The 12,146-nt window shown below is 33.4% G+C and overlaps 1 protein-coding gene across 3 annotated transcripts in view; it reads right to left on the bottom strand.

Moving 5' to 3' along the window:
• Nucleotides 1-12,146, bottom strand: part of LOC121367964 (DCC-interacting protein 13-alpha-like) — a 42,264-nt gene that overhangs the window by 27,805 nt on the left and 2,313 nt on the right. For all 3 annotated transcript variants that reach the window (XM_041492433.1, XM_041492434.1, XM_041492435.1), the window contains exons 2-8: nt 7,384-7,482; nt 6,781-6,840; nt 6,168-6,239; nt 4,961-5,048; nt 4,105-4,146; nt 3,403-3,515; nt 717-895 (exon numbers count right to left, since the gene is read on the bottom strand). In XM_041492433.1, the coding sequence (XP_041348367.1) occupies nt 717-895; nt 3,403-3,515; nt 4,105-4,146; nt 4,961-5,048; nt 6,168-6,239; nt 6,781-6,840; nt 7,384-7,482 (653 nt within the window). The remainder of the gene's footprint in view (nt 1-716; nt 896-3,402; nt 3,516-4,104; nt 4,147-4,960; nt 5,049-6,167; nt 6,240-6,780; nt 6,841-7,383; nt 7,483-12,146) is intronic.

Here is a 12,146-nt window from a genome sequence, read left to right as displayed (position 1 = left end):
AAATCTATATATCAGATGTCATTAAAAATCTAACGGATTAATATTAATAGAATATAAACAATATTGTGCATTTTAATGTGTCCTAGTGTAGAAAATTAATTCCAAAACAATTTGAGGATGTAAGAATGGGTTTGTAAGCATATTTCAATTTTCATGTGTGGCAAAATGATGAGAATGGATTCTTAGCTATTCAAAAATGCAGTTACAGTTGAGTGTATAATATATGTCAGAGGTCAATTAAAACCAATTTGATTAAAAGAATATACGAATTGTTGTTCATCTAGCATATCAAAACAATTTTATACTCAATACGTGACTGCAATACACTGATACATTTATTAAAGGGACTGTCCTGACTTTGTTGCACTGCAACGATTAGTACTACATATTAAATATATTTTCTTGCTTAGAACATCAGTATCTATATACCTGTCAGGGTTGGAGAGACAAGGACTGGTATGTGGAGGTGGACAAGCAAAAGCAGTTGAAAGATAGGAGTTGCCAGATTGGGTAGAAATGAGATGGAATTCAAACGAGTAAAGATTTTGTTAGCTTTTTCATTTGTAATTTTTTCGTATTATACAAAGAACAAAAAAAGATATTTAATTTAGTGATATCATGGAATCAGAATCCAGTAAATAGAATAACAGCAGAATGTTTATAAAGTCCTATTATATATAATTAAAAATAATTTGAATACAACCAGTATTGCATACCTCTGCACACTAGCTGCTATGTTGCCAAGAAAATCTTCAATGCCTGGTTTCCAAACTGTGTCATGGCCCATTTGGAAGTAGGCCCTCTGAGCGTGGAAGTAACCCAAAATAGGTTCTAGCAAGCAGCATTTGCGTTTGTACTGGAGAGCATTCAGACACGAGTAGTAATGCAGGGATGTCTGAAACACAAAAGGACATAAACTGTACAAAGAAAGACCATACAATGCCATGACAGTGATTCATGTGTGCATGTCATAACATCTGTGTAAATATCCTTTGAGCTGTATTGTGTAAATTGCGATGTCTCTAACAGATGAGTGGCAGTCCTCTTAAAGAACACTAACACCAATTTTTATACAAAGAAATAGTATCCTATAGCTAAATGGCAGTCCTAAAGAAAACTAGCACTAGCTTTTACACTAAGAAAAAGTATCCAACAGCTGAGTGGCAGTCCTCCTAAAGAAAACCAACACTAATTTTTACACAAAGTATCCTATAATTGAGTGGCAGTCCTCTTAACTCTTAAAGAAAACCAGCACTTTTACACAAAATATCCTATAACTGAGTGGCAGTCCTCATAAAGAAAACTAACACTAACTTTTACACAAATAAAAAGGTATCCAATAGTTGAGTGGCAGTTATCCTATAGAATAATGAATGAATTAATGACACCCCAGCACGAAAAATACATCGGCCATTGGGTGTCAAACTATGGTAATGCAAACAAACAAATTCAAGATTTAAACAAAAACACAGTGTAAAGAACTGTGCAAAAACACAAATATCACAGATAGATACTGACTTTTACTCAAAACTTCAATTTTGTGCTGTATTGGCCATTCTCAAAGACAATGTTACATCCCTGCACAACGGTGAGATTACAGCACGCGCAGGGGCCTATAGAATAACTAGCACTAACTTTTATATCAGGAAAAAAAGTATCCAATAGCATATAACATTACGACACAAGAAACAATTTTAGGACAAAATCAAGATTGATAACCTTAGTTCAAATCCTGTCAAAACCACGTTCATTCATGTTTTTCATCTATCATCGTTTGTCTAACACTCTCATTATCTTAATGTAAAAACACTTCACAATTTCTCCCACGATTTCGATCTATTCTGTCAGTTTTCTCCTATTCTGAATTTGGAGCTGTCCACTAATGACTGCAGGTAGTATGGAGGATACTAGGTGGTTACAAGTGCCTCGTAACAATGCCTGAGCTGAGCTGAAACTTTTACGAGCTTCTTATCTATACCACAAATGTTTCAAACACGCCCATCATGGGCTTAACCTCAGACATCGCTAGTGACTAAGTACAGTGTCAGAAGTAACCACTGACATTCTCCAAGTGTTCAGACTACGACCACAGCAGGGCTTCTAGAATTTATACAAAATCCACTGGGCATGGGATCAGCGATTTAAAAATTCACTAGCCCTACTTTAGTTAATACAAGTTTACTAATAGTAATAATCAGATATGTTACCTAAAGAGGGAGATAGCGATTAAAAACACTAAGATTGAGGGTGGGGTTGGGGACAGGATACTCATATTTACAAAATGCAGCATTTGACAACATGTTTTTCACTAGCCATCAGGCATGCCAATAGTAGTTATTTACTAATCAAACATTGAATATCACTAGCTATGGGAGTGGGGCTACCATATCTAGAAAACTCTGACCACAGCTAAAGCTGATGGGAAATGGCAAGCATATGGATGGCCACTAGAGACAAGATACAAGGACCAGGATGTGGAGGTGGACAGCGAAAGAAGTGGAAAGATAGGAGGAGCTGCCAGATTGTCAAGAACTAAGATGGAATTCAAATGAGAGAAAAGACCGGCCTAAGTGGTGCAGTGGTTAAGCCATCAGACTACAGGCTGGTAGGTACAGGATTCGCAGCCGGGTACCAGCTCCAACCCAGAGCAAGTTCTTAAGGGCTCAATGGGTAGGTGTAAGGCCACTACGACCTATTCTCTTTCCCTAACTACTAATCAACTAACAACTAACCCACTGTCCTGGACAGACAGCCCAGATAGCTGAAGGAGGTACTAAACCAAATAACTTCCGGCTGGGTCAAAGTTCGAGGTGCACCCAACTTTTGATAGAGAAGTGAACACCACAAGTCCTGTGATTGGTTATAAATGTGAGTGTATTGGTTGTAAACAATAATAGTTTCATCTGGGTAAACAAATATGCAATTTTATTTCATCTAGTACCAATGTGTCAAGTAGCCTTGTGCTTGAAACATGTATGGGGTACCTGTAAAAAAAAGTACTCGAATTTTGTGCGGAACTAGGGTAGTCATAGACGCTACCAGTTATCTCAGAAACGAGCAGCTTGACCCCTAATTTTTTCTGATTCACTTTAAGTGTGAGGGGTGGTAGTATTTATATCTGTGGTGTTTATGTCGATTGATACGTTGCAGATAGGAGTTTTAGCCACATATGTTACTATTGTCGTTTATGGGATTTTATTTGGTAGTATACACCCTGAAGTGACAGCCCACATAGCTGAAGTGACAGCCCAAATAGCTGAAATGTTTCCCCAGGACAGTGTGCTTGAATCTTCACTGGATATATACACGAAAATAAGTTGAAATGAAATGAGAGAAAAGAAAGGGGATATATAAAAAAAAAATTAAAAAAAGTTTTAAATATATTAATTACTATAAAATTACCTGATGAAATTTCTTCCTCATACCGTAGAGTTCATCATTTGCATCAATCCTAGCTTTTTCGTTGTCTCTTTTGTGTGGTAACTTCATGTATTTATTCAAAGCTTGTTCATGCTCTGTACAACAAATCACAATAATAACATTACCAACAAAGAGCTTCATTGAATTAGTATCTTGCTATCACAACAATTTAATTTTTTTAAAAATCAAAATGTTGAGGAAAAGTGAAATAATTTAACACAACCTTTTATTCATCAGAATTGTGTGCTTGTAGCAGGTGAGTGTTATTTTGAAAAATGTTTGCATCTTTTTCTCTTTTTATTCAAATATTGATTATAAATATTCATGACGCACATACAATGTACATCATGATTATGTTCATACAAATGTAGAAAGTTTGGGTAGCTAATGATTTTTTACATCTAAGTATATTTTTCAAAATTTTCGGCACATTATACATCTAATCTCTCTCACAAGAATTTCTGAATGACATTCTTGCAGGAGTTGTCAATTTCCCTAAATCTGCATGTGAATGCGACCTAGATTGATAATGTATATAATATCTAAAGTAAATCCAAGAATGGTGCAACATGGGAAGAAAACAAAAGTTCATGGTCTATTCAAAATTATGCTTAAAGACTTGAAATATACTCAAGATGATAGCATTAACTTTTAATCTTTCTATACAATAACAGGTGGCCTTACCATGAGTTGCAATCTGGAACATTTCAAACATTGTGCTGATTTCTGAAGTGAAAGTAAGAAGACATATTAGCAAAGAGTCCAAGATTGAAGTGAAGGAATATTTAACACGCAGTTGTAAACATTATTTAAATGTGTCAGAAAGAAAAATACACTTCTCTCATATATTTTCCTCTTTTTCAATTAACAAAAAAGTAAAAGTGGACTTTTAAGACAAAATAGTGACCTTTGACAGACCACTTGTAGACTTGTTTCTATATCTCCTTATTGCATGTCGAAGAGAGACAGACAGACAGACAGCTGTTAAAAGCCATGGACTTTTGATACATTCAGTTCTAATGAAGTAATTCATTTTTGCAAATGATGGACTGCAATCACATCCATGTTAACAAGCATTCTGAGAGTACTGCTAAAGAAATACATGTCCCTTACTGGACACTAAAATTGTTTGTATCTCCTAAAAACATGGACCATAAATGGGTAAATTGCCAGAACATCAAACTTGATCTGTAACAGAACAAGATAAAGCTATACAATGAATTTCACCTCAGTATCTCTAGGTATTGCAAAACGAAAAATACAGAAAATAAATTGTCTTATCTCCTAAGTTCAAGGGCCATAACTATCAAAAATGGTTAAATCGCCATGAAAGTCAAACTTAATCTGTAACAGTACATAGTAAAGCAACACACAAAATTGCAGCTCAATATTTCAAGGCACTGTGAAAAAAACATCCACAAAACTACTAGTGGGACAGATGGGCAGACAGACTGACAGAAGAAAAAAAATGAAACCTACAGTCCCCTCTGGTTGGACCGGTAGGGAATTAATATACACAGATCAGTTATACTGGACTTACCTTCCATGTCTGCTTGTAAGAACTTATTCAATGGGTACATCATTGTTTCTGAAAACTGAGATGACAGAACCTGTTGAACCGAGCTCACCTAAAGAAACGAAGAGCAGAAAATATTTATTTAACAGTATAATCTAAATTCTAATATAAATGTCCAACATGACAGCAAGGGATCTTTTATGCCATTTTCTTGAGACAGGACAGCACATACTGCAGTGAAAGACCAGCTGAAACTGGAAAAACACCCACTACAGAAACAGCAAATGGCTGATTCATCAATTGTACACAATGTCGGAAACGAAACTGTCAAAGGAATAGTAAATGAGAAATATGGGGTTCTAAATTATTTTAGTTAAAGGCAAAACTGGTGCCGAATTTTAACAATATTCACAATTTATTTCAAAATCTGTAAATAAATAACAGGTTTGAAGATGCAGGATGTAGCTCGGTGGTAGTCTCCCCTGATGTGTTATGGGTTAGTTGTAGTATCAGTCGCTCTCAGTAGACTATGGAATATCAAAGAAATGTTTTATTTAACGACGCACTCAACACATTTTATTTACAGTTATATGGCGTCAGACATATAGTTAAGGACCACACAGATTTTGAGAGGAAACCCGCAGTCGCCACTACATGGGCTACTCTTCCGATTAGCAGCAAGGGATCTTTTATTTGCGCTTCCCACAGGCAGGATAGCACAAACCATGGCCTTTGTTGAACCAGTTATGGATCACTGGTCGGTGCAAGTGGTTTACACCTACCCATTGAGCCAGTATCTGGATTAAAAATCCCATGCCTCGATCCAAACCCAGTACCTACCAGCCTGTAGACCGATGGCCTACCACGACGCCACCGAGGCCAGTATCTATGGTATATCAAATGCCGTAGACCAATTCTCTGGGCTTTTTTTTTTTCATCCCTACATGTGTCCCCATAATTGGTATTTCAAACATCTATGGGAAAGTGAATATAAAAGATCCTTGACTGTTTTTGTGGTGACCAAGACAACAAATAGTCATATTTTAAATTGTGCTGATGTATTGTTAAACAAATATTCCTTTCCTTCAACATTTTACAAGCATGAAAAATTTAATTAATTAAACTTCAGTTAAAGAACACGACAATTATATTCTGTGGGTTAGCAAAGTCAATCTCCAATGGCAAGATGTACCATGTAAATATCTATCTTAGAACCAAACGACCTTCTCACCTCATCAATGTAGGTTGCAAACTGTTTTAAGGTTGTTGTGAGAATACTGTCATCACTTTCCAAGGGAAATTTCTGGGGAATAAATTAAATTAAAACAAATGCATAATGAATAAAATAAATATCTGTAACTTGTGTAAAAGTTAGATATCTTCATGAAAATATGTTTTAATTCATTTTAGCTCTAAATTCCACATAATTATTTATTCAGATCCTCATTTTCTTGAACAAAAAACACTGAGATTTAATATACTTAAATAAGTGCATTCTTGTCTGTCACATTATTTGTTACATACATGTAATCTCAATCTATGATACATATGAAATTACAAAAATTGAAAAACAAGAATCATTTGGGGTTAAAATAAAATTAAAATACGGATCTTCCATCTTTACCTTTATAGTGGTCCTATAATATATTTTAACTTTTGTGTCAAAAGTCAGTGTGTTGAAAACATCTAAAATAACTATCACCTCAAAACAAATTCAAATAAACCAAAATAAAATATGTTGAGCATATAAATTATTATGTATTTTTAATGTTACACTAAAGAATTAACAGTTCAGATTAACAAAAACAGTTTCTTCTCAGCTTAGCAAATAAAAATGGACAAACCTGAAGTTCATAAGCTCGTAGTTGTTGGGCCAAACCTTGTGTAGCAGAACATAATTCATTCTGAAAATATATATTTCAACTTTCGTTTCTGGTTGTTTTGAATTTTGCACTACATGTACAAGTTAATACATTTTTAATTCCTTGCTCCATGATAGATTTCATAAACTGTTTTTAAGCAGGGTTTGTAATTTGTTACTGACCAAATTCCAAAACTTTCAGTGACTTTTTATGGACATTTTCATTTCATTTCTAGGATTTTACAAATTCCATTTTTGCTGCAATCAGCAATATTTCTAATGTTAATTATTCAGTATTATTAAAATATTTTTATGCATTTTGCCAACCTCTTCTGGCTATGGTTATTTTAAATGAAAAAAAAAAGTTTTAAAAAAAAAAGCTTTATTTTCCAACCTTCTATGACTAACTCAAAATTCTAGGATAATCCAGGCCTGGTAAATTTTACATTTTCAAATTCCTCGACTTTTCTGGACTTCCACGACGTGTATGAACCCAGTAAGGTTATTATAAAACTGGGGTAATTTTGTCCAGTATTTGTGTATGACATACATCTGTCACTAAATTAAAATGGATAACACCACTCACCTGTGCTGACATTACCCTCTGGCAACAGCTATGTAGGTTTGACGTATACTTTTTCAATCCTAGTGCATCTTTTTCAAACACTGACAACAGACTACGAGTCTGAAAAATATAAATAAATTTATAGTTTATTATCATGATATTAAGCATATATTATATAGGGCCCTGCCTATGTATAGTACTAGTGCTTTTTTTTTTTTTATGTTGTTGATTTTTTTACTACTGTAAATTAGCTTTGCAAAATTTAACTTAATTTATATTTGATGACTTGGTAACACACGAAAAGCATAACATAGCTTATTACAGGTGCATTTACATTATAAATCGTTTGGGAGGGAAAAGTGGCCGTTTAAGGCAGGTGGCTGCTAGGACAGGTTTGACTGTACTTCCTACATACTACATGTATTATGGTTGAAAACTGAATTAGTATTCCCGAAGTCATGACTAAATGACTGCACAAATCAATAATATTAATAATGATACACAGTAATGATAATGATGATGGTAATGATAATAATAATAATAATAATAATAATAATAAATAAATAAATAAATAAATATTTATTTAATGAGGGTAACACAGTTAACAAATGCTCATATCTTTCCTCAGATCCAATTAATTGTGAATATAAAGATGGATGTTAAAATCACTAAGATTGAGGGTTGGGGGCAGGATATTCATATTTACCAAATAGACTTATTGAATATCACTAGCCATGAGAGTGGGGCTACCATAATCTAGAAGTCCTGAATAAGTTTTAATTACGTGTACATATACATCCCAGGGCTCAAACTTAATGACAGCATCTGTTGGTTGGGAGCATCAATGATGACACTTTTGTGCCGCTGGATAAAATTTACTGTCATCGGTAAACTCATCAATAACAGCATAATGAATATATATCTGGTGTACAATATCTGTCAGTATTTAACATTTGTACATTTGAAATATGTCCACATGCAACAAAATAACCTTTCAGTCATATTTATTTAAGCTGTAAAAGTAATTTTTAGGCAGGGTCAAAATTGACATACATGTAGGTGGGCCGTTTTACCCATGCAGCAATTTAAAACAAAAATGCTGAGCCCTGCATCCATGTAGTAATCAAGCCAGAATTCGAAACCATCTGGTGTGATACACCACATCTTGCTAGAATTGCTGCACCACAACCATTTCCAAGCCAGGCATTTGTATCATCGAGTGAACATGTTTTTATAAGCATTGTAATATAAACATACATTTAATGTGATTATGGTTATATGTGAGTGATTATGGCCATGTAATAGTCATATTTCAGGAATAATCTTTTTATTATTATTATTTACATGTCAAATAATTTGAAAAGGAAGTACATGTATGGAATAATTAGAATAAAGTTAAAGTTTGTTTTGTTTATCAACAACACTAGAGAACAGTGATTAATTAATCATTGGCTGTCAAATATTTGGTAATTCTGACATGTAGTCAACAGAGAAAACCTGCTACATTTGTCCATTAGCAGCAAGGGATCTTTTATATGCTCTTTTCTACAGACTGGAAAGCAGATACCACATCTCATGACCAGTTATTGGAAATGAGAAAAACCCATTAAGTTGATTGGATCCACTGAGGTGGTTCGATCCTTCGATGCAAGCACCTCAGGCGAGCACTCAACCGACTGAGCTAAATCCCGACCCTAAATAGAATAAGCACAAGTAGATAGACCTACTGCTGAATTATTTTACTGAACACAAGTTCATTCAAAGGTAACACTGAGGGTTGTTTTAAATATAACTATGTACAAGTATGTAATATATATAATAGTTAATTATTAGATTTAAAAAAATAAAATGTTGCTCATATTGAAAGGAAGTGAAACAAATCTGCAGTGATAGTGATTTAAAAAAATATATATATCTACAAAGTAGTTCTGGTGTTGATGGTCTGAAACTGCAACTGAATCTGTCCCGATAAAAACATACGGAAATCAGCAATTTTATCATTCTTGAAGTTAACATATAAAAAAAAAAATTTAATCCTAATTATTAGGACGAAACATACTTAAAATTTTATTATCTTGGTGAATTCATCACATAGGTCAGTCCCTCCTTTGGAAGATTAAAATTTGTATGGTCCTGGCAAAGAAATCGGTGCAGGATCGAAATAGGACCTACCCTATATACATGTAGGGTAACCGTTGCCTATGTAAAGGAATCAAGCACTGTGATTGGCCGAAATATAGCTTACTGCACCATTTGGATTACCAGCAGAGTGAAAGAAATAGAAACCTTGATACGTGTACCATTAAAAAAATTATAATAAAATTTTTTTTTTAAATAAACTGCTGTACGCAAATTGAAAAACTGCATCAAACCGTCGGCCTAAAATTTAGATTTTCATGAACCACGATTAATTGTCCAATGCCTAGAAAACAGGATTCAAGCAAAAAAAAATTATTTTATTTATTAATTATTATAATTTTAATGCAGGACCAAAGTTAAAAATCAGCGATATGTTATTAAGTGTTTTGATTGAGAGTTCATTTACAATTGAAACATTTTGATATGTAATGAGGTTTTTAGTTGTGGTTAATATTTAAAGCATTCATAACACCTTGATTGTCTGAATACCTTGGCTGATTTCAGTCATGTGACATTATGCATTATGGCAAACAGTCTGAAATGCAGACATTTATGCTTCAGGACTAATATGACCTGCAGTTTTTTGTTTTGTTTTTGAAATAGCAGGTAAAAAGAAATATGTCCTGCTAAGAAAAATATGGCTTGCTGGACATTAGACAGCACGGGCAAGGGAAAGGTTTGGTATAGTGTGAAAAAGTAGGACCTCTGAGATATATTTAAGTCTTTGTACATTTTAAATAATTATTTTTTTTCAAAATCTTTTATATATATTAGCAACTACTGTTTAGTATTTTCAAATTGTGTAGCAATCTCTGACTCTTGCATAGCAAATCACGACATAACACTGAACAAAATGTTCTCTGGCTCTGTAGTCCAGTCAAATTAGCTAAAAAAAGTGGTCGACCCACAAGTAATTGCAACAGAATTGATTTTAATGTTTTTTAAATCCGAAATACCTCATCTACAACATATTAAAAATATCAAGGCGTAGTCAAGGGGGAAAGTGCATGAAATTGTATGTATATGACCCATATGAGAAATATTGGTGAGTGTGTTTTGTTAGAGGGTAGGGACACATTTTCCAACATAACGTTCTTATTAATTGGTATATTTTTAAAAATTATTTATCATCTTAAAGATAACAGACTGTGCTTTTTTTGTAAAATATAATTTTGTAAAAACAATTAATCAATGACATCACAATATCGCCATAATTATCTCCCCTTCGGCAAATCCACAATTTTTCATATCTTTACATTAAAATGTTTGTTCTAAAACTATTTTTTGGGAAAATTATGAACTAAAAGTGATTTAAATTGTAATACTATGTATGAATAAATTAGTTTAGAGCTATTGATGGTATGTTTTTTGTTATTCAGGTGATTTATGTGCACTTTTAAATTTGAGCATTGTAAACGTATACTTTTTAAAATCATTGTCAACTGTTTTCTGTGTGTTTCTGTTATTGCATTGTCCCTCTTTGTGCATTTGTGTAATCTATAATATAATAATGCAAGGCTGTTTTAACAGTTTCTGACCATTCTAATAGCTTCTTATCTCTTGATTTGTAATTATGACCGCTTTTTTATACTTGACCGAAGCTGCACTTCGCAAGGATCTTTTTGCACTTAGGACTAGTCTACTACTACACATCATGCTAAACATTGCATACAAATATTAATTCCACAAATACAACGGCATTGGAAGCCGTCATCTATGTCATTTAACGTAGATGTGTCTATATACACGACTGTATATATATATATATATATGTAAATTTATTAAAGGCATATTGTCACAGACCACTGACCTATTTAATGGACTAACAAAGCATTACCTGAACAAAAATAATTTGATTTGTCCCTAAATGTACTTTATTCAACCACTTCAATAACCACCATACTCCATTTATTAATGATATTTTAAAAATTAATTGAATTATGGCAATGGTCCATAATTCAAAAACTAAAATTGCAGAGAGGGTTGACTTGGATTTCACTCCATCATGGTTCAATTAAGGTGATGCGATAGCTACATTTGGTTTCCAACAATTAATGTAATTTTTATTTATTATCCATTTTTAGAGAAATAAGGTCCTTAAATCCTTGACAGTATGCCTTTAAATCACTGTAATTCCGTTCTATTCATTGCTATTTTCAGTGTATTTGATACGTCAGTGCTGACTGTGACTGTATGTTTAAGTTTATTCATGGCTACATTCAGTGTATTTGATACATCACTGTCACTGCATTTTAAAAAAAGTTTATTCCCGGTTACTTTCTGTTTATTTGATAGGTCACTGTATTTTTGAGTTTATTCACGGCTACTTTCAGTGTAATTGATACGTCACTGTCACTGTATGTTTTAATTTATTCATGGCTACTTCCAATGTATTTGATACGTCACTGTCATTTTATTTTTTAATTTATTCATCACTACTTCCAGTTTATTTGATACGTTACAGTTGATGTATTTTTAGGTTTATTCGCAGCTACTTTCAGTGTATTTGATACGTCACTGTCACTTTATTTTTGAATTTTTTCATATACCATTCACAGTAGTCGACTTCACTCTTTATTGAAATCGGAGAATTGGAACCACTCGTCAATTCTCAGCAACCGACAGAACATTCCATATCCGTGCAT

The sequence above is a fragment of the Gigantopelta aegis genome, chromosome 3 (genome assembly GCF_016097555.1).
Source record: "Gigantopelta aegis isolate Gae_Host chromosome 3, Gae_host_genome, whole genome shotgun sequence".
In the NCBI taxonomy this organism is placed as follows: Eukaryota; Metazoa; Mollusca; class Gastropoda; order Neomphalida; family Peltospiridae; genus Gigantopelta; species Gigantopelta aegis.
The sequence above is the reverse complement of the archived record's forward strand: the minus strand, read 5'-3'. Positions and strand labels throughout refer to the sequence as shown.